The sequence below is a fragment of the Danio rerio genome, chromosome 9 (genome assembly GCF_052040795.2).
Source record: "Danio rerio strain M-AB ecotype USA chromosome 9, GRCz13ab, whole genome shotgun sequence".
Classification (NCBI taxonomy): domain Eukaryota; kingdom Metazoa; phylum Chordata; class Actinopteri; order Cypriniformes; family Danionidae; genus Danio; species Danio rerio.
In genome coordinates, this window is record NC_141029.1 from 34907501 (window position 1) to 34931884 (window position 24384).

Here is a 24384-nt window from a genome sequence, read left to right on the forward strand (position 1 = left end):
CATGCGGTGATGAATCAAATATCTATGTAGAGCGCTGCTTTGGTGACATTTTTATAGGCCTGTCCTGAATTCAGCATCTTACTGCTTCACTCAACAAACACCTAATAAGATTTTTCCATTAGCTTTTGGATTGCAGAAAAGACTATGTGAACAATAAAAGATAGTGATGCTACTTTTTACAAAATCATTCGCCAGTAGACTTCTGAGGCTCCTAACTAAAAAATTACCGTAAACAGACCTAAACCACCCGCTTTCAATGTTAGCATTCAATTGAATAAGCGTTATTAGGGGTTATCGGCTGATAGATATGGGCCAGTAGGTGCCTTCTGGGTGCCTACTAGTAAGCTCAGAAGGGATGTTATCATTCATCCACATTTAATCAGCTATACTAATAGAGAAAACTCTAGATCCAGATCTGTTTTTACATTACAGTGATGGTTGGGTTTAGGGTTGGGTTAGACGTTAATAAAATACAATTAATGGGAAATTTAATAAATAATGTAAATAAATCTCGGTAACCTCTGGCCGCAGCAGCATATGCTGATAAACTATGTGGATGGATGATTACAGCCTTCTGACCCTACCAGTAGGTGCAGAAGGCCCTATAACAGCCCATATCTATCAGCTAATAATCACTGTTAATGCCCTATCGAGTGAGACCATTCAAATCATCATTTAAAGGAAACATACACTCAAAAAATAAATAAATAAATAAATAAATGCTGCTTGTTCAAACTACTTATTTCAAATAAGTTGAAAAAAATAATAAAAAAATGTGTTTTTGGAAAAAAAATATTTTAAGTTGATTACACTTGAAATTCAACGATTAGGTTAATTTATTTGTGTTGGGACAACATGAATGAATTATGTGTAACCCAGCGGTTTTTATAGTTTAAGTTTAAAAGGATATCTTGCAATTATTACTGATTATTACTTGAAAATACCTTGAGCTTGTGTTTCACTCTTAGCCAAATCCTAGTGACTTCTGGACAATGGAACTGGTGCTAAAATGTATACATTACAGCCTCATCAGCGTTGACAGATGTCTGTTTAACTTTCTCCTCTTTCACCCCAGATGCACAAGACTGCTCGACTTTGATTCTTTTTGCCTCTCATTCAAGTTAATAGCCCAGGGTTATAATGAGACATGCGAACTTCTGACCTTTCAGAGTCAGCTGCTGTACTGAAAGGATGTGCCTAAATCAAACCGAGTACATACAGCTAAATAAAACAAACAAACAACCAGCACACTTCACACAGTCTAAAGCCTAAGCAAACAAAAATATATAATCAACACGTAAACAATAACATATGTAGTTTTAGCAAAGATGAAAAAAAAAATATTTTTCATTGTAAAGATGAAAAAATTGTATTAAAAATATTGAAGAGGATGTAGAGTTATTTCAGGAGCTTTACTGTACATTTCTCAGGTATGGACTTCATTAATTTGACATAGTAACCTCTGATAACCACTTTATTTGTGAAGTAGAAATCTTATGATAAATTGTTTTGATTTTGCAATATGTCACAAAAAAAAATTCAAATATTAAATATATTTTTAAAAAAATATTATGCAGCCCATAGTATGTTTTAGGGTACTCCCTAGGGGACTTCCTAAGAAGTACCTAAATCAAACAGAGTCAAGACATCATAACAAACATACAGCTAAACAAAACAAACAAACAAGCAGCACACTTCACCTGAAATATTTGCCACTAAAGCCTACGCAAACAAAAATATATAATCAAAAGTACAAACAAGTTGATATACGAAACAATAATAAGCATTTAAATTGGAACCAAAATGAATAATATTTAAGGTAAAGTAAACCTGTGGTAAACATAACTTGATGATGCATTCACGTTTTATCATACAACAAATACTGCACACTTGTGCTTAATCTAGCTGTTCAAAATCCACATTTTCATTATGGTATAAGTCCCATCAAAAGGCAAAACGTTCAAATATCAACATGTTATTTTCACTTCAGAATTTACCTGTTACATACTACATAACTGCATTTTTCATATCATTGTTTTTATTTGTGTTCCTGTGCCTGCAATGCTGCAAATCCAAGTTGTAAACCTGAGTGAAATGCCAATGGCAGTTTATTTTGGAAAAATGAGAGGAAAAGGATGGAGGGTGGAGAGAGGTGCAGGGGTTTCTCGCACTTGTTTACCGCTAACTCTCTCTCTCTTCCTGCTTTTCATTCTACAGTGCCGACCATGGCTCTGTGAGAGGGAAATGAGCTGTACACGAGTCAAGCTGAACACACACACACACACACACAGTATATTAGCTGCGCTGTGTGCTTCTTTTGTCTGTCTCGGTGGGGGAAGCACATTCAGTAATGTGGACCGTGGGCAAAATGGCACAGATCAGACCACTGTGCTGTACAATAGTCTCCCCTCTGGCCACAAAGAATTCACTTTTTCAATTAACACAGAGATAAAATGTTAAAATGCTTTGGTTAATTTATTCTCCATAATGCCCTTGCCTATTTAAACTATCAAGCTGTGGGAAATCATGACAATTACGCTTGATCTTTGAAACAATGGCCTCGAATATGTTGGCATATTAAACAATTAGTTAACCCTCAAGTAAAAATGTTATCTTCATTTACTCATCCTGTCATTTCAAACATAAAGGGATCGTTTCTTTCAGACATCTTGAATAAAACCAATAATTTGTTCCTAAAAAATTATTTTTAATGAAGCACTTGGAGTGTTTAGTACTTTATAAACGAAAGTCTCAGGGTTTTGAACAATATAAGAGTTGGTAAATGGTTTTCAATTTTCTTTTTGGAGTGAACAGACTCATTAATAAATACTATTTCAATTCAAAATATATTTCACCCTTTAATCTTTAATCTTTTATCACATATACAGTAGCTATTTGATTTGAATAATTAATAAAACAGTTTATTGTTCTTTCACAAGGGCTAGATAAAAACAAATTATTTAGTACCCAAATACAATTAGCATTTAGAGTAAACAACGTTTAACTGGTTCATAAGATTCATTAAAAATATATGACTGAAACTTAATCACAATGAGCCTGACTTGTTGTATGAGACTTTTATTGAAGGAAGGAGAACACTAGTAGGGATAATTAATGTATTTATGTATATTTTAAGTAGATATTTAAAATCTTAAGATTAAACTAGCAAAAAATGAAATGTGGTCCTTAAAAATGGTCAGGTACTGCATTTTATTTTGGTTTCTAATGCAAGAAGTGACTTTATACAGATATAACTCAACAAAACCACTCATTTGTTCATTTTTAATGAAGCACTTGGGGTGTTTAGTGCTTTATAAACAAAAGTCTTAGCGCTTTTGAACAATTTGAGACTTGCTAAATGGTTTTCAATTGTCTTTTTGTGATGAAAAGATATTTCACCCTTCAATCTTTTTAGTCACATATACAGTAGCTGTTTATTATGTTTGATAATATGTTTGATAATAAGTTTGAACTGCAGTCTGTTGTTAATCTGTTGAGATGACAGCAGTGTTTTATCTCTGCTGCTAGATAAACTCTTTCGGATGTTGATCTTGTTACCTCATGAGCTCTATTTTTTAAATAAAGACACCCATGTGCATCTGTGTTTGTGTTTCTACAAGCTTTTACAACACAATTCGCTTCTTTAACCTTTTCCATCTGCCACTTCCTCGCATCTCATGATCACTCATGAAGTTATTTTTGAACATTGGTGCATGTTTTGCAAAGTAGAAGGGAAAACCCATTTCTGTCTTTTTTTATTGTCCAGTGAGAAAAAACCATAGATGTAAACATCTCACAAGTTGTAAGATTAACTAGAACACAGTGAATTTTTAAGGACTGAATCTGTCCAAACATTCCAGTCAAGTTTAAATCATTTAGGCACAATAAACAATGATGCTTGTAGTTATAGCAAAGATTAATTGTATTTAAAAACAAATTGAAGAGGATGTAGTTATTTTAGGAATTTACTGTACATATATGAAGTAGGAGTTAAACAACTTAAGATTTTTGGAAAGAAAGATTTTTTTTTTATGTTATCAAATTCGAGTCGACTAGTCACTTGTGACGTCATCAGTAAAGCACAAGACGCTCATGTTATGCCACAATTTGCCATTTATTTGCAGAAAATATATACACATGCTGTTTGAAAGCTTATAACACATTGCAAAAACATTACCAATGAATAATTTTAGTGCAAAACAAATGCAGCCAACACTTTCATTTCCTTATTAATGAAACATTAAGTTAGCACTTGGGCTAATTTTTTCTGCTAAAGAAATGCAGTCAACACATTGATCACTGCACGTACTACTAAAGAATGTGATCTTTTAGTACACTAGTAATGCATACGTCGTCAGCACACAGATTCATGTGAAGTTATTTCATTCATGTTTACTGGCTTGTTAGTTGGTGGTGTCATTATTGTTTGCAGGTGTGATGTGTAGAGCTGTACTACTATTTCTTGAGTTCTTCATTTGTCTTGTTTAACCTGATGAAGACCATGTACTGACTGTAGGTCAGAACGTTGTCACTTTAAAAACTTTTTGAGAGCTAAATTGGCAGTGTGTCGATTTTCTTTTGATCCTTTTTTCAGTGTTTGTTTTTAATCAAGCATCCTAGATGTGTGCACATTACTGTTTCTTGATAAGTTATTTCATAACAACATAAGGCACAAAACACAAAGGCTATAAAGTTAAGTCTTATTAAGTCAGATGCACCAAGCAAATTTTTTTTTATTTTTAATCTTTAATAATAACTCCTGTACAGCAGTCCCACAACATTCTGACACTTGATGACACTCGAATACCCTGTCAGTAATGTCTAGTGGCTAAGAATGAGCTTTTACAGTGTCTGCTACTGTATACTGTTAATGTTTTTGTGTGTTTACAAAGATTAATATGGCCACTGTGTAAATACACAGTATAGTTATGATCTTATAGCCACATTCGATTATTATGATAACATGATATATGCCTTTAGTGATTTCCTAAAGATAAATACCAAAAATAACGCAACTAGAATAACTACAGCAGTCGCATTCGTCTGATCTCACATAAACCAAGATGACATATGATGACGTGTGCAGGTGCTGTAGTGCTGTCCCAGTTCTTTTAGAGGTAAATTTTGAAGCCCTTCCCTTTAACCCTCGGTTGTAAAGGGGAAGGGGTACAAAAATAGAATTGGGATCGGGCCTTACTTTGTCCAAAAAAAAAAAAAAAAATCATGACTTTTGGTTCTTCAGGTCATTTAGATTCCAGTAATTTCTGTGTGCTGCACTTTTTTGTTTTGTCTGTTATTATTATGATAATATTATTGCTACCATTTTCCAGAAAATGGAAACTTTCTCAGTTCTGATTAAATTGGCTAAACTACATTACCATACAAAACACAGTCTCTCCCCATAGAAATAAATCCATAAATAACCAGACGAATCCATAAATAAATATAGTTGCAGATGAATTATTGTTCTTACTGCGTATAATATTCCATAATGGAATTCTAATTTGCGCGGCATTTCACATTCCGACGGCGTTCGCTCAGACGTCTTACTGTTAAAACGTTTTCATTTGTTGTCAGTCAGCCTCTCAGTTCTCCGGCTCATTCATATGCAGATGTATGTGAGTTTTGAGTATTTGTCATTAATATATGCTGATGAGGGAGACCTGGGTACTTCCATACTGTCTGTCTGGATTAACAGATTTGTCATTTCATCAGCACCGAGGGAAACGTGGGCTGATCAATAGCTGAGTGCTGCGCTTGGGTTATGAATGGGGCTTTTAGGAGCATGTTGAATTTTTTATGCGTGTGATCTAAGCGACTGATCTCTCGACAGGATGACAACTGGGGTGAAACCACCACGGCGGTCACTGGAACATCAGACCACAGCTTGTCTCAAGAGGACCTGGCAGGCTTTGGGAAGGACACGGAGGGTCCAGTTGAGAAATTAAACTGTATACGCTTCCTTCCGTTGGCCCTGACCCTCCTCTTGGGTCTGCTGGTCCTGGTCACCCCTCTGTCCTTCCTGATTTTGCCACAGTTAATGTGGCCGGAGCGCCTGCAGACTTGCGGTACTGCATGTGAAGGCCTGTTTCTCTCACTGGCCTTCAAGCTCCTCATCCTGCTGCTGGCCGGCTGGGCTCTGTTTATGCGGCCGACAAGAGCTTCTCTGCCCAGGATAGCAGTGTTTCGTGCCCTGCTGGGTTTACTGACACTCCTCCTGCTGCTGTCCTATTGGCTGTTTTTTGGAGTGCGCATATTGGACTCACAGGTAAGGGCACATGTCTGAAAATAAAAAAAGTGGCAAGAGAAACATGTTCTTGATGAGATCTGCTAAATTGTAGATGTGCAAATTGTCTTTTATTAGAGTAGATACTCTAACATACACATGTGATTATTATTCTTTGTGATGCTGCACTTAAATTACACATCTAACAGTATAATTTACAAGAAGTTAAGAATATATATGTAATATGATGCTTACATCAGCATTCAAGGTTTAGGAGTTTTTGAAGTTCTTCTTATTAGTAGTAGAAACTTTTTTTATCTTCCATGAATTTTTCTTAAATTTGACATTTGAACGTGTAGGATTCAGATTTTTGATTATAAAAGTGCATGAGAGTTTAACTGCATTGAAGAATTTGAAATATTTCTGTAGAAACAAATGTAATAATACTATGTCCCGATCAGATTTTTTTGCCCTCAAGTCTGAGTCATTTGATTTTGAGTATCTACTAATACCAAAACCCGATCCGATACTTCTATAATCCATAAAAAGAATAAAGAAGAGAGAAGGAACAGATCCATGATGTTCTATATTTTTTATGTCTAATTTACCTTATTTTAACATTCAACACTTCTATTTACAAACACAGCACTTCTGTGAGGTAGATTAAACATTTAAGTAATAAATAACATCAGTTCTACTTTGCCGGCATTTAACCAATAGCGTCTCTGCAACAAAGTGATGTCATGCCGGATGCGTTGCTGTTTCTGTGTGAAGTCATGAAAGAGGTCTAGCTCTGTGCCAACGCATAACTATAGATGTGTTAAAAAATAATGTACATATATATTCGAGTCCTGATCGGGAGGTAACATCCAATTCCAAGCGAGTATGAAACCATGTGATTGGGTCTGATTTCCAATCATGTAATTGAATCTGGACATCCCTAAAATGAAAGGACTTTATATTTAGTGCATTGAACTATGTTGGCCTACTTACAGTACATTTAATATAATCTTTTAACACAGTACATTCACATTAATGTATTTCACATTGTATTAATATTGAAAAATAATTTCCTGCATCTAAATCAGTATTTAATTTCTGTAGTTTCAACTATAATTACACCTACCCTAAACCTAAGCTCTTCACCCAATAAGCAGTACAATACACTACAAAGTGGGACTATACTATATATATCCTGAAAATGAAGATAAAACAGCATCTATTTTCTTTGAAGAACACCACTGAACCCAGTGCAGGTTTTTTTGATCCCCTTGGTGTATTGTTGCACTGTGTTTGATTGACAGGATGATAACTACCAAGGCATAGTGCAGTTTGCAGTATCACTGGTGGATGCTCTGCTGTTCATCCATTACCTGGCAGTGGTTCTGCTGGAGATCCGACATCTGCAGCCCTGCTTCTCTCTATGTGTCGTTCGCTCCACTGATGGAGAAACTCACCACTATAACATGGGACAACTCAGGTACCAGCTGATATTTATAAACAAACACTAATGCAAGAGTTCACACTTAGATATTGCTTGATAATAATAGCAGGTTTGGCATGCTGTCCTGGAAGAGAACCCAACCAGAGCTCTTGCCTGGTCAAAGATAAGGGAGTAAGGTGATACAGGTTATTTATTAAGTTTGGAATAATCTGATTGGTTTATTAATGAGTGCGGATGAGAGACCAGCCACGATCAATCATGTCACATGCTCCTCTCATGATTAGGTTGTGAAACTAACTTAAAAACATATGATATATGCTGTTTAAATGTTTTATAGTTCTGTATATTATAAGTTCCAATTAAACTCAATTCACTCTAGAGTACCAAAAAAGTTCCAAAAATTTTCTACTTCTGATTCTGTGAACTGACATATTCAAGAAACTTGATACAAATAAACACCTTTAACAAATAAACAAGCATTTGCAGTTCCTTATTGAAATCCAAGAAGTGTTGCATACTTTTTATTTTTGATAATGTTTATTAAACCAACTAAATCCCAGATTTACCAACAGTTTGCCTAATTTTGGTACAAAAATGCTTCTGTCAGCAATTATTAAAGACAGAAAAAGTGATGTGAAGTGTTCTTATAGAACAATTAGTTGCAGGAATTTACAAAAACTACAAGAGGAGAGTATGAACCCTTTTCACATTTCCAGGTTTCTCAGTAGTAGAAGGCATCATGGTTGGGTAAACTTAAAGCGCAGTAAATGGGAGAGTACAACAAATATTTTTTACAGCCCTGTTTGCTGTAATAATAAAAGAAAACTTCATGATGGTGTTAATAACACTTTCAAAAAAATAAAAAAAAATAGTGTGAGACTGATGACGGCAGCCAGAGGAGAGAATAATGTCAAATTAATCTCAGCCCCATAGACGCTAACACCTCGCATACTGTAAGCGGTAGTTCGTTTTTTAAGTTTTGTGAAACGGGTGGCAAGGTTATTTGCTAAGGTCTATATACTGGCATTTGTGACATTTAATGCATATAAAGCATGTCTTAACCCTTTTTCTTGACATGGCTGCTGGAAGGAGGCAGAGAAGTAAAAGTTTTTAAGTCTTAAATTAGTGTTACATTTTATTAAAAAGCAATAACAGGTCTTTTGAACTCTTGTCAGATTATTTTTGGGATTATAGAAATATATTCTGTGTCTGGCTTCTTCAATTTGCCAAATTGTCAGTAGAAACAACTGATTAACTTCACACTCCCATCAGCACTTTTAGGATATTGCAGACTCATGTTAATTTGCTCTGTTTAGTACTTCTGTCTTTATGTGCAGCCGTGGAAGAAAAAAAGTGTGTAGTTATGTATTTATAAGTAGGGGGTTGAGTAATTATATCTTTCAGATTTCTTTTTTTCTTTTCAGAAAATTATAAGGATGCTTTGATCGATCGGCCAGAGATCAGTATCGGCCGATAATCACTTTTTATATAATCGGTAGTCTCTAATCTGGCCGATCACATGAACCGATCGCAAGTGTTCGTTTACAGATAGAGTAAAGCTGCTTTTGACCATGACATGTCCACACTAAATGGTTATAAGAGATGTGTTGAAAGGATTATATGCAACATCCTTCATTTATTATCTTAGGTAAGTTGAGATCTCAACATCAGGATCATACTTAGAGGGAAAATGTGCTTTAAAAAATATTTAGGTTATATAAAGCCTAAAGCATCAGAATCTGTATTCGGTATCAGCCGATCACGATGACAAAGAATTGTTACATGGCAAAAATGCTAAATCATCTAACAACATTTTAAAAAATATTTTTTTACGAATTTAAATTCAGAAGAAGTGTCATCATCAGCAGAAATAAAACAATAAAACAATAACACAGCTACAGCATAAATTAAAAAAACTTTTTTTGTGGTAATTTTTTTTTTCCCAGGGATAGTTTTGCCTCTAATTGGGCTGAGATATTGTCTACATACATAAACTGTGTATGTGTGTGTGTGCTGTTTAATGTATTAATAATGAGTTGAGTTTGGGCCAAGGGAAAATGGTCCATTAATCACTCCATTACAGACACTCCCTACTTTGCCCTGCGTTGCTTCCCCTCTCCCTTCCTTTCTCCTGCCCGACGCTTTCCTTTGTTCCTGCTTTCATTGTTTCATTGGCTGAACATTTCTGATTCAGTGCTGCTGCAGAGTCAAGCAACAACACACACACACATATGTCAGAGGGAAATCTGTTAGTATCTGATGTCCGTTTAATGAAATGCATGATGGGATTGTGTTTGAATAGACAACCAAACCCCTATTATCAGTGAACATTACAAGGTTTCTCTCACCCTCTCTCTCTCTCTCTCTCTCTCTCTCTCTCTCTCTCTCTCTCTCTCTCTCTCTCTCTCTCTTTTTTTTTTCTGTGTAGTATTCAGCGGGCAGCCCTGGTAATTCTTGAGCACTATTATAAGGATTTCACAGTTCACAACCCTGCCCTACTGACAGCTGCTAAGTCCAGGGCGGCTAAACATCTGGCCGGGCTGAAAGTCTATAATGTGGATGGTGAGTTTAATCTGAGTCTGACTGTTTTCTGACCTTATGCTTGATTTCTTAAACAAGACTTTGTGATTGAGTTGATTAAAGTTGTCTATATGAAAGGTGTTCACTTTGATAAATATGGTGGTCTTATATTAAATATTTCTCCTAGATTTAAGAATCAATGTCTCCTACTTAAAGATTATTGTCCAAAGAATTACCTTTTAAGCTTCTGAAGAAAAGAAAACACGACAAAATCAATGTCTCAACCTGCCAATCAAAAGAATGAGGATTAAGAATGAACGATTGTTGTCTGGTTCTTTCAGCATTACAGTAAATTATCTGAGCAATGCAATGTACGTTAAATGTAAAATATTAGAGCTTTATATTTGATAAACCAAACTGACATAAGATTTAACGCTTATTTTTTAAAGGGCACCTATTTTACCCCTTTTAACAGATGTAAGATAAGCCTTTGGTGTCTCTAGAATGTCGTCACCTTATAATTATAAGATTCTATCTGACATTTTTGTCAAAATTGAGTTATTGATATATTCTTGTGACAAATTATTGACAAATTATTTTCATTATGGAAAGTTGTTTACATTTTAAGACTTTTTATTTAAAAATCAATTGTTACACACATACTGTTTGCTATGGAATGCAAAAACTTTGAAGCTCAATACTTCAAAATCGTTCCAAACGCGCATAGAACCTTATAATTCTAAGGTGATGATGTGTCTGTAAAGTTTCAGCTCAAAATACCCATCAGATAATTTGTTATAGCCTCCAGAATCTGCCCATTTTGGTGTCTTGACTACAGTGTGGCTGTAATTATAGCCTGTGGGTTTAAATGCAAATGAACTGCTTCTCCCTGCCCACCACTGCCACGTGCATGTCTGCTTTTGTATGTGTTACGTTAGATAAACAGTCATCAGTGATTGTCCGCCACCGATGAAGCTGAAATACAGCTCATTTGTCAAAAACATCTAGTCAGTTTATTTCATGTATTTTTGGTGGCATTAATTCAAGCCTTTCTGAAACGAAATTCCATTTGCAGTACACACACACACACACACACACACACACACACACACACACACACACACACACACACACACATATGCGTTTACTGACACTGTGCTGCCATAATGATTACAGCTGTTAAGAATTACATAGTGATTTTACTTTATTACAAACATGCTTTTTTTGAGACGTTTTAAACTTATAAAACTTATAAAAATCACAGAGAGTTGAAACATATTTTAATCCCAGTTTATCTGCAAAATAATTATTCTGTGGACGTGTGTACATGTTTTTTTAGAAACATGCAACCTGTCAATCATTTCTTTGTGAGGTAAAAATTGCACTCCCACCTCACGTTGCGGTGGATCTCAAAATCACTGGTTTTTGGTTCTATTTTAACGTCAGGAAATTTTAAAAAAAGAGACTTACTGTGTTTATATGACTCCAATATGACTCACTAAACATACACACAGTTCTGTCCAAAGAGCTTCCAAAAGTTGATTTTCATCATAGGTGCCCTTTAAATTCATAATTAATAATTTTAAAAGCAAATAAGTGGGTTTATTTATAGTGTGTTCTGTAGGTTTACTTATGGATGTTAATTGTTTTTGAGGTGACATTAACAGGGGTTAAAATGTCAAGATAAACAAGATAAAAAGACATTTAAAATGGTATTGCACCATTTATACTGAATCAATTATCATTCATGATTATAGTGTTGTGTGAACAATTATTTTATTTTAAAAAGTGTCAGTTTGCTGCATTGCTATTTAGATCATCACTTTAATTATGACATTTCTGACTGTGTATTATATGAATTAGCCACTAAACTGACAAAACATAAAATACTTACGTTTTCTCGTGAGATCAGGCTGTTATACTGAATTACTCACCCTTTAATTGATCAAAACCTACATGATTTTTTCTTTTTCCTCTGTTAAATACAAAAGAAGATATTTAGAAAAATGCTGGTTCCTGGCACCCATTAACTTCCATGGTTTTTTTTCTACTATGGAAGAATATCTTCTTTTGTGTTTAACAGAAGAAACTCATAAAGGATTAAAACCACATGAGGTAGAGTAAATGATGAGGTAATTTTCATTTTTGGGAGAACTAGCCCAATCAGCATATAAAATTTTGTTCAGTATTATTTAGATTAGATTAGATTCAACTTTATTGTCATTACACATGTACAAGTACAATGCAACGAAATGCAGTTTAGGTCTAACCAGCAGTGCAATAGCAGCATTTACTGTCCTTACAATTACTCAAAAGGTATTACAACACATTATGATGTTGTTTATAATAATACATTAATGCTATTTTATTTCATTTAAAATACAGACTTTTTAGAAAGTGTTAACAATTAATTTTTTTGATTTGTTAAATGATTACCCTTGATCTTTATCACTGTATACTGTATCAACAGTGTATTCTTATTTGTACAGTTTTCACTTGCTTGAGCAAACTTTATTCTAAGGATCAGGAAGGATTAACAAAGGATTTTAAAAAAAGCAACATCTAAGAAGGTGGCGCGGTAGTGCAGTGGGTAGTGATGTCACCTCACAGCAAGAAGGTCGCTGGTTCGAGCCTCAGCTGGACCAGTTGACATTTCTGTGTGGAGTTTGCATGTTCTCCCAGTGCTCCAGTTTCGCCCACAGACACGTGCTATAGGTGAATTGGGTAAGCTAAATTATCCATGGTTTATGTGTGTGAATGAGAGTGCATGGGAATTTCCCAGTGATGGGTTGCAGCTGGAAGGCCATCTGCTGCGTAAAACATAAATGAATGAATGAACATCTGAGAAATAATATCATCCTAGACTTGTTAAATGGAGGTAGACCTAAAGTTATAGTTTACCACATTTTTTTTTATTTGGTCAGCATATCCTACTTTACATATTTTTCCAAATTATTTCAGTTTCATGAATGAAGATCTGTTGAAGAATATACTGAAGAAAAACCATCATTGACTTCAATTCTATTTCTTAATATGGAAGTCAATGGCTTCTTTTTATCCCGACATTATTCAGAATATCTTGTTTTATGTTCAACAGAAAAAAGAAACTCATAAAAGTTTAGAACCACTTGATTGTAAGTAAATGGGTTAATTTTTTGGGTGAACTATCCCTTTAACAAAACACCCATTCACACTTTTAATGCAGCAACTCTGCCATGTCAATCCGTTTCCACCATCAATTAATACCCCATCTGTGTTTCTCTCTGCAGAGTTTAAAGCCAAACTGAAAAGCTATCTTTTCGATTGTAAGTTCGGACGATGAAATGCATTCAAAAACCCTTTCACTGAAACACTGAGCTGTGAAATGCTCCACGTGTCATGAGAGTTATTTGCTTGTGCATGCAATCATTGTACACCGTGCACAAGGTCACAAACTTTGATGATAAATTGATTCAGGTGAAATGAAGGCACTTGTACTTGCAATTCCCACAGTAAGCTGTAAAAATCTGCACATTAAAAGTCAATAATTCCCACTCACCCCAGTTCTCAACACACCCAGTATCTCTCCCTTTTTTCTCTCACTCTTTTTGACATTTACGATGTGCTGTCAACACAAGAAACGTACTCACACCCTGATCCAGAGATGCATATTTGGGATCAAGATTCCCCCTAAAGCACTCAAGCCTTCCTTTATGCCTGTGGCTATTGAACCAGGCCAGGAATGTGTGTGTCAGAGAGAAAGAGAGAGTGTGTGTGTCAGAGAGAAAGAGAGAGTGTGTGTGCATGTATATGAAAATCAGCAGCGTGTAGCTCTTTTTGTGCTTTGCACGGATTGTCAGATTATTAATAATGCATCACGAGGAAGTCTATACCCCCCTCTTTCCCCCCCAAAAAGCCACTACTATTTTTTCTCCTCTGGTTTGAAAGTGCTCTGGAATAGTCTACACTTAACAACATGCTTTTGTCTGTGTGTAAGAAGTTTAGTGTCATATTTCTCATAAATGTTAATGTTGTGTGTGTTTGCATGCACATGTTTTGTCTTGGTCATGTTATTCATCAGAGCTCAGTTGAGGCTGATTTGTTGGTTCATATTCAGAAAATGTGACTTCTGAAGGTTACTCCGTGAGCTAGAGATCACAGACCTGCCCTGCTACTGAGGAGAGTCATGCTACCCTTGTCATGCATTATTAATTATATCTGTGACCTGAATATGGATAAATATGCATAAATGTTTCTGTTCACTACATTACTATGCGCACACAGTTAATATTCCTTGCGTATGATAATCGCAAACGTATTCCACATAAAGATGTACTTGAGTGCTAGGGGGTCTTTTGCAGTAGATACAGTGTCAAGTTTTGGGGGGGTAGGATTCTGTCTGTCTGTCCATCTATCTAGTTTTTCTTTTTAGTTTTTAGCATCATTACTTCAGTCTGCCAGGTGATCCTTCAGAAATTAGTATAATTATCTGGTTTAATGCTCAAAAACATTTCTTATTACCAATGTAATGTTAAAAGCAACTAAAATTGTAATATTTTAATCAAAAGAACATCCTTAATTTAAAAGGGAAATATTTTAGCTCTGTCACTTTTAATTGATTAAATGCTTTTTTTTAAATAAATAAATTTATTTATTTCAAATAATAATAATTAAAAATAAATAACTTTTGGTTGGTAAATGACCTACCTATATTTGGTAAGTAATATATGCAAACATAATGGCTAGGCCCACACGGAATCTGCGTGCGCAGAATTCCACAGATTTCGGCAGATTTTTAGCCCATCATTGAGTCTCTTTAATTACATGTGTAAATGTGTGTAAATTTATATTTATTGTTTTTCAATTAATTTCAGTATACTTATCGACTAATATGAAAAGTTCATATAATTTATTTACAATACAGTCTTTTAGTAGAGATATTGTATGACAGACTTGCTTTTTTATCAAATAAAGTGGATCTAATTGGATTTGTATTGTAAAAAGCTATTATTACAAAAGTTAAAAAGCTATTATTTTTTATGCAATATATTAAGCTTTTAGTTATGATACTTCCAAAATCATTCTGCATAAATCTGCAGATTTAAAACTCTCATGCAGATCATAAACTCTCTGCAGAAATAGCAAAAAAAGTCTGCAGTTTCTGTCTGGCACTACTAATGGCGAACACAGTGAATGATGAAAAAAAATTTAAGATTTATACATAGGAAAAATTATTAGTGTTTAAGTAATGGGATATTTAGTTTAACATTTATATGTATATAGTATAAATACACTATCAGACAAAAGTCTTGTCGTTGACCCCAGTTGGAAGAGCAACTGTTAATAGCTTGACTTGGCAAAAGGTATATATTTCAGATGAATAATCTGATTAACTGCATCCCAATCATTACAAATACTGCAGAAGACCTATTGGAACCTGCATGGAGCCAAGATTCTCACAGAAATCAGTCAAGTTTGATGAAGGAAAAATCATGGTTTGGGGTTACAATTAGTATAGGGACACATACTAATTTGTGCTGCCCATTACATTATAAACCACAGGAGAGGAGAGAACCACAGGAATTCTTCAGTAGGATAGCGCTCCTTCTCCTCAGCCTCCACATGAAAGTTCCTGACAGCAAAGAAGGTCGAGGTGCTCCAGGATTGGCCAGCCCAGTCACCAGACATGAACATTATTGAGCATGTCTGGAGTAAGATGATGGAGGCATTGTAGACTAATACAAAGATGAACGTTGGGAGTCCTGCAAGAATGCTTTCTTTGTCATTCCAGATGACTTTATTAAGTTTTTGAGTCATTGTAGAGATGTATGGATGCAGTGGTCTAAGATTATGGGAGTCATACACAATATTATTTCTTTTTCCACTGCACATCGACTTTATATTCTATACTGTACATTAATTTTGATAATGTGACAAGACTTTTGTCTAAGCAAAGTCAGACCTCACTGTAAAAATAAATATCAAGGAATGATCATAATTTATTTTGGTAAAATCTAGAGGCCTTTGCCTTTCATATAAGCCACTTCTGATATCAAATGATCAACTAAAAGTCAAGTTATTATATGTTGTTTCTAAAACTTGAATAGATGACAAGACGTATGTCAGGTAGTGTAGATTATAATATACAGTATTTTGACCTGTATTTTGTAATTATTTATAGTACCATATGAAAGCTTGACATAATTAGTAGTTAGAAGTAACGATTAGTAACTACATGATATGAAAAGATATGAAGATAATTTTTCCTACTCTACTGTTTTTCAACAGGTGCTGGAAGTGATGCTGCAACGGCTCAGTCTCGAGCAAAAATGGCAGCTGCCGCACGACAGAGAGACACCAGTCATAATGAGCTGTACTACGAGGAAGCAGAGCATGATAGACGAGTCCGTAAGCGCAAAGCACGGTAAGAGAAAATGGATACTGTATAGTGTAACTAGATAGTGGCTGTTAAGTTTAAAATACACTCATCTCCCAATTTATAAAGCCACCTCTAATATTGTGTTGGCCCCTGTTTGCCTTAATTCTTTGCGTCATAAATACAGACATTCCTCTGAGATTCTGGTCCATACTGACATGATAGTATCACCCAGCTGCTGCAGTTTTGTCAGCTCAACATCTTTGATGGAAATCTCTCATGCCAGTTCATTCCCAAACCAGTTTCAGATGATTTAAGCTTTATGACACGGTGCGTTATCCTGCTGATAGTAGCATCACAAGATGAGTACACCAAGGTCATAAAGGGAAGGACATGGTAAGCAGAAATATTATGCTGTGGTGTTTAAATTTTGCAACGTAGGTAAGGGTGCCAGTTGTGCAAAGTATCCCCCACACCATTGCAAAACCACAGGAGTATGTATCATCATTGTGCTCTACTTCTGCTGCTGTAGCTCATCTTCTTCAAGTTTTGATGTGTTGTTTGTTCAAATATGCTCTTTTGTTGACCTTTATTTCAGTTATTGTCTTTCTGTCAGCTGAAATCATTGACCTGACCATTCTCCTGTTGCATTCACAGGGCATTGTCATTTGCAGATTTGCAGCTTGCTGAATATTAAATTTTTTCCATATCATTCCTTGTAAACCATAAAGATTCAGATTCAGTTGCTACTGAAAACCCCAGGACACCAGCAGTTTATAAAACACATATGGTCTGCTCTTTAATATACATCATTGTGTCTCTAGACTGGTGGTGGCAGTAGAGGAGGCGTTCACACATGTTAGACGGCTTCAGGATGAGGAGAAAAAGAAGCCACCAGGAGATGAGATGGATCCACGTGAGGCGGCGCAGGCCATCTTTCCCTCCATGGCTCGAGCACTGCAGAAATACCTCCGCACCACCCGCCAGCAGCACTGCCACAGCATGGACAGCATTCAGGCACACCTGGCTTTCTGCATTACAAACAACATGACCCCAAAGGTGAGACAAAGACACAGACAACAGTGTGAAACGTGATTCTATAGACTTTTCACTTTTGACATCAGTAAATAAGCTGCAAATTCATATGATTCAAGTGTCTGTAACAGGATTAAATAATAAAAAATGTCATAATTGCAGTTTTGCATTTCACATTTCTGTAAACTTTTTTTTCTCACAATTCAGGGATATAAATCAATATTATGAGATAAGTAATTCTAAAAAGAAAATAAATCTAAATTTTGATACATAAAATAAGAAAAAAAGGACAAAAACTTTGGGTTTCTTTTATTTTGCCCAGAATTACTCACATATTTTTTTTGTATCAATTTATGGTCCATTACTTAAGTAAAGTTTATTTAGAAACTAATTTCAAAAGAACCACATGCTTATGATTGATCACAGCTGGTCCCGCACTAGCCAACTCATGATTCACTAATCATACGATTCCTGAGTGACCATAAATAACCTAAGTGTTCCATATCACAGTCATCTTCGTTTTGAAAAATCCCCCCTTCCACCCGTACTTCTCCTCCTCCTCCTTTCCTAGATGGGCAGCACGGTGGCCCAGTGGTTAGCACTGTTGCCTCACAGCAAGAAAGTCACTGGTTCTAGTCCTTACCAAGCCAGTCAGCATTTCTGTGTGGAGTTTAGATGTTCTCCCTGTGCCTGCGTGGGTTTCCCCTGGGTGCCCCGGTTTCCTCCCACCATCCAAAAACATGTGGCTTTTGTTAATTGACTAATCCATATCGGTACCATAGATGTGCTCCTTGTAAGTAGTCATCCCTTCAAAACAATTCCTAATTGGTCATTAGCTGCTAACAGCAGGGATCTACCTGAACTCAAACTCCTCTCTTGCCCTGCAAATAAACTTTATAAAGTTTATAATTTTTCTCATGAATATTTGTTTATTTTTAAGGTGTAATCTCACAATCTGTTTCCTTAATGAAACAAATGAACTATTTTCAGCTATTTGAGAATTATTAAGTTATTGTATTTATAATTAAAATGCTAAAATGTTATTGAATAATGCAATGAAAAAATGTAATTCCCAGTTCCAAATACTTCACACAAGATCTCTTCAGATCAGCTGTCCTTACAGCACCAGCAGCTATGAGTGAACAGATATGGGCACTCTTGTTCTCTTCTAGGCGTTTCTGGAGAGTTATCTGACCGCCGGCCCCACGCTGCAGTACGGGAGAGAGAGCTCTCAGACTCGCCACTGGACACTGGTCAGCGAGGCATCCGTCACCAGTCCCCTCCGGAACGGCTCTGAGTTCCAGCTGAAATCATCTGACTTCAGCCTAGTGGTCACCAGCAAAACCATCCCGCACCTCAAACTGTCAGAGGAGTACGTCCATCCCAAATCACACAAGTTTGTACTACAACTACAGTCTGAGACGTCTGTCTGATGGAGTGCGTTGATCTCGTCCATTTGCTTTTCTACGCTTGTAAATTTGGGACTTGTACTATTTTGTTTTGGAATTCTTTTTTCACTTTTTCACAGTTTATAAATGGCATTTTACATGATGTATGTATTTTGATACAATATTTGTTATTACTGAGAACAGAAGAGAACAAAAAACAAGAGAAAAAAAGTGTACCTGTAATGTATGTTATCTGATGACCTAGTGCTGACTGGTGTGATTGTGCATTTGTGCTCCTTGTCTGTATGTTTCGTTTTGCATAGAACAAATGCTAGTTAAGTACTGTGATAAACGTCAACATTTTGCTTTTGCAAACAGATATTGTTTAGCATATCTATGCTTATGAGGCCTGTATGTTTTATCAGTTTACCACAACACAAATGAGCGTTTATTCATTATCATGAGATCAGGTAAGTTTGGAAACACTGTTTGAGGATTGCGAAACTGCACCGGCAAAAAGATCTTGTCTGCTTTCAATACTGCTGAGATGTCAATAAAATGAATATTTAGGAGTTTCAAAATTATAAATTGGATAAGAAATAGGATAGAGAGAGAAATAGGTCAGAAAAAGCACCTCATTACCAGATTTATATCATAATGTGTTATAACCAGTGTTTGGGTATTGCTTTTCTAAGTAACAAGTACAGTGTAATGCATTACCTTCAAAATTGAAGTTATAATATTTGAGTTAGTTTAATTAATTAGCTTTTAAAAATAAATTGTTAAACTAAAATGAAAGAAGTCACAATGAATCATGCTGTCAATAACAAAATGTGTTCATAATTTTTAACATTAAAGAAAAGGGGATTGTACAATGTACAATGATTTCACTTGAGACAAATAGTACAAAAGTAGCAAACACACTGCTTTAAACTTTCTTTAATATGTATATACGGCATGTATAGCTCTGGGGTCAAAAAGTTTATCTGTTTTTTTAAGGTAAATTAAGGTGAAACAGTGCATTGTTAATTGCAGAACTCCTCTATTTAAAAAGAAAGAAAAAAATAGTTCTGAAAGAGATCAAGCCTCAGCCAGGTAATAAAAATAACGCAAAAGTAACTCTAAAGTAATGTAACATTATTTACCATAAAACATAACTGTAACGCAACTAGTTATTTTTTTGGGGGGAGTAACTCAATATTGAAATGCATTACTTTCAGAAGTAACTTTTCCCAGCACTGGTTACAACAAGAAGCACTTTATTAAACATTTTAAACAACAAAAGTTGTTGGGCAGATTAAGGTCCCAAAATGTAATTCGAAAGCATAATTAAATTTAACACCCATAGATCACAGATAATGGAAAACTATCTGTTAATTGTAACTTTGCCAGTGCCATAATAATAGCATGATAGCCAAACATGATCATTTTCTTATTTCTGCCATTTTTATACGTTGGAAGAAAAAGGAGTAATATATTACAGGAAAAAAAAACAGCCTTTCCTTTGTGATGAATAAATTGTGATTTATAGTTCACCTCATTTTTGTGTGGTAATTAAATTGTGAATAAGGTATTTTTACAGTTAATTTATTTTTTATTGTGTGTGCCTGCGTGTGTGCGCGTGTTCATCATCATCATTCTCAATGACTTGTGTTTACAAAATGCAAGCCCATTAATGCTGCCTAACACATTTATAAACCTGCTCTTCACTGTTTTTTAAGGCTTGAAATTTGTTTGCTTATGAAGCAAAAGTAGAGAATCAACCTTGTATGCCTTTTTTTATTGCTTCGGTGAGATTTTCCACTAAGGCTAATATATGATTTCTTTTTGTATGTATTGATAAAGGACAATTATGGTTATGTTATTTACATTCTCTAGCTGTAATAGCACAATTTTCCATTGTGTTTTGTCAGTTTAGTCCTGTCTGATCACACAGTACCATCACATTCAATTAAGGAACTTATTTTTTAAAAAGTACAAGTCAGAAATCAGATTCTTTCATGTACAAATTTATAAGACTGAATAATAATTTAGACTGAAACCACAAGAGAAGCACAAGTTTTCACTTTCTTAACCTGAAATATGATTTTAAAAATATGGCTTATTCAGATCATTTATACAGTGAGTTACAGTAAAACACTGTGAGAGGAAAATTGTCGGATATTTCATGCATAATATGTTCAGCAAAGACATTTGTTTTGTGTTCACTTTCAAACTGGAATTTGTTGTCTGCAGAGCTGTTGCCCATTTATCTGTGTATATATAAATACATATAAATATGGACTATTTCATGTATTAAACTATACTGTATGTATATAATTTATTTATTATTGTATGTAGTTTACACTTGTGTACACCTCTGCATGTGCATATGTTTTATTAATGTATTCATCAATTTCCATTATGGGTATAAAATATAAAATCATTTTGGACAGCTGAATTGCATTGGAATTGACTGCATTGTGGACTAGGATTCAAAGGAACAAGAAAGCAGATGAATATTACATTCTGATGAGTAACTGCTGCTGCCCTAACTTTATTATTCAAATCATTTTTTGCTAGAACACTAGATGTCGCTGGTTATCCGTTTAAAGGATGGTGGGTTGATGTTGATGACTTGGTGAAAATCAGTTGATGTTGATGAGTATCAGCTCCATTTTTTTATGATTTAGTGCTGTGCCTGTTTTCATCTCAGTAAAATTTATACAAGTTATTTAAAAAAAAAACTGTATTTCACAAATTCAAATCTGACACTGAACTTTCTGAAGGGATTAGCCAGCCAGTCAAGTTGGTTGCATGTTCGTCAAACAAGACGGCCCTCTCGCTGGTAACAAAATACTTTCAAATGCATTAAGGTTTAGTGAGTTTAATGTTTAGTGAGTATATTAACACCAAATTTATTGATAGAAGACGGAAATCGAAGCAGCACACGGAATGCCCTTAAAACATGGGAAATGAGCGGCAAATGCAAGCGGGGTGAGTAGGCTAATGTGTTTTTCTTATCTGATTATTTTTACGGTTTCCTTTAGATATTACATTACCAAATAGACTTTAAGAGTAGTCTTGCCGTGCAGCTATCTAATAGAAATGTATTTTACATTTTAAGTTGTGTTAGCGTATTTATTTTGCAGTGTTCATGCGGTATTATTTTGGGAACGTCGTTTGTACAATCTCTTATAATTCCTGGTAATACTTCAATTATCCAAAATACTATTCATGATTTCTCTTTGTACACATTGTTTTGAGTTTTACCCTACACAATATAAAATCAATGCTATTGTACAAATGTATTAATTTAAAGGTTTTGTGTCATAATATGCTGGCTGCACGGTGACTCGTGGTTAGCGTTGTTTCCTCACGGGAAGAGCGTCGCTGGTTTAAGTCTTGGCTGGGTCAGTTGGCATTTCAGTTTGAAGTTTGCATGTTCTCCCCTTGTTGGCGTGGGTTTCCTCTGGTTTCCCCCACAGTCCAAAGACATGCTGTACTATACCCCTGTACAGTAGGTGAATTGAATAAACTAAACTGGCCGTAGTGTATGTGTGTTTGAGTCTGTATGGATGTTTCCTAGTACTGGGTTGCAGTTGCATGGGCATTCACTGTGTAAAACATATGTTAGTGGTTCATTCCGCTGTGGCGACCCGATGAATAAAGGGACTAAGCCAAAGGAAAATGTATGAATGAATATTATTATACAATGCAAACATACTAAATGTAAACCCTTTTCAGCATATTTAAACTATATATATATATATATATATATATATATATATATATATATATATGTGTGTGTGTGTGTGTGTGTGTGTGTGTGTGTGTGTATGTATGTATGTATATGTATAAAATGTATTTTTATTAAATAATAACTGCAACTGAATTTTTAATAAGCCTTTAATTTTAACATAGTAGCGAAGATGTTTAAACTGCCCAAATTTGTTTTGTTTAATATTCATTAATGTTTATTCCTATTTTATGTGTCCTATAATTTTCTTTTTTTTTTCTTTATTTCTCTCTTTATACTTTTGTTTTAGGTTCAATACTTACATTTAATTTAATAATTCCCTTATCATCATAAGAGTATTAACTTATCTCTTTGTACAGATAATATTTTCTGATTTATTTGTATATACTACTCTTTTGTTGTTATTGCAATAATAATACAGAATTAATTATTAAATTGTTATTAAATAAAAATAAATACATGAGGGACATTCTACCAGAAATGTATATTTTCACTTATACAAAATGTGACAGGGCCTAACTTTTAAGCTTGTCCTCAAAAAAAAAATCATAGATAAACAAGCATAAAATCATACATTTCCATGATAGAACGCATCCTTAATGGCTGTCAGCTTTCCCTCTGTCAAATGATTTCACTTCCTCTGAGTCATAGCCTTAAAGGTGTATTGCACAAATTTTATGTTAAATTTAGGATTGACAGAATCATGGGGACAAATAAATGTAAAATACTATTAATTTGCAGAATTGATTCATAATCGCATGTTTTTATTCAGTTTATGTGAACGATAACAACTTGAACGTGCTATTTCTGAAGGAAATTTTTTCTAAATAACCGTTTTTAGCATAACAAAACTCTTAAAGCTGTAGGTTCAATTGGGCTGAGGACAAGAACAATGACATTGTGCATTTTGTAGTGTTTTTAATAAAGAAAAACAAATCTGAGAACCAAATGAATGACATACCTTTACAGAACAACTCGCAATAATTAACCACCAGTCCATTTTAGAAACTTTGTGGGATGAAATACTTTTTATTCAATGTGTTTACGTTTTTATTTTAAGGACAAATAATTTAATTTTCTGGTAGAATGTTCCATAATTGATCACTCCATGTGATCTGTCATGACTGCACCAAAGTGTCCTTGACTGCACCACCCCTGACTGCTCACGGCTTACCTGGTCGACTGCAGGCTGCAGCTGTGGTTCGAGTGGTACACGCCTATCGGCTGTAGCTCGTCACTACATCTTATTCCACATGGGGTCGAGTCGGCCAATTCCTATATTGTCTGACTTAAGACTTGCATTTACAGCTGAGACATGCAGTCTCACTCAGTGTCCACTTTAATGTTGAGGCATTTACTTTCATAAAGAAACATCTGTCTGGATTAGATTAAACCAAGTGTGAGACTATGGTGCAGGCCTCTCTTAAGGCCCGGTATACTTCAAGTTAAATCAAACAACAAACTGAAACTACATCATTTCGAACAAAATCTGGCCAAATCTAAGTCCTTTTTTTAGGTCAATCGTGAGTTCGAAACTTTGATTTGCTCCTGAACACCTTTGAGCTTCCATTGGTCTATGATGATTGCGCAATCCATGGTTGTGTTTTGGAACCCTGCCTTCTTTGAAGTGCTTCATATATGGTTTCCACAAAGGGGTCAGACAGTAGAACAACATCC

The 24384-nt window shown here is 35.0% G+C and overlaps 1 protein-coding gene and 1 long non-coding RNA gene across 10 annotated transcripts in view; both read left to right on the forward strand.

Annotated features, from left to right (window-relative positions):
* Window positions 1–21408, forward strand: part of vangl1 (VANGL planar cell polarity protein 1) — a 69470-nt gene extending 48062 nt beyond the window's left edge. For 3 of the 7 annotated variants that reach the window (XM_087266264.1, XM_087266265.1, XM_087266263.1), the window contains 7 exons: window positions 5834–6268; window positions 7531–7706; window positions 10099–10232; window positions 13460–13495; window positions 16458–16593; window positions 17370–17604; window positions 18753–21408. In XM_087266264.1, the coding sequence (XP_087122390.1) occupies window positions 5834–6268; window positions 7531–7706; window positions 10099–10232; window positions 13460–13495; window positions 16458–16593; window positions 17370–17604; window positions 18753–19013 (1413 nt within the window). In that variant the 3' untranslated portion in view covers window positions 19014–21408. 7 annotated transcript variants of the gene reach the window in all.
* Window positions 21409–21585: 177 nt separating this feature from the next.
* Window positions 21586–24384, forward strand: part of LOC147835338 (uncharacterized) — a 38776-nt gene continuing 35977 nt past the window's right edge. For 2 of the 3 annotated variants that reach the window (XR_015499656.1, XR_015499655.1), the window contains exons 1-2: window positions 21586–21795; window positions 21876–21944. This is a non-coding gene — a long non-coding RNA (uncharacterized LOC147835338). Of the gene's footprint in view, window positions 21796–21875; window positions 21949–24384 lie in introns of all 3 variants that reach the window. The other variant, XR_015499657.1, reaches the window with a different exon arrangement.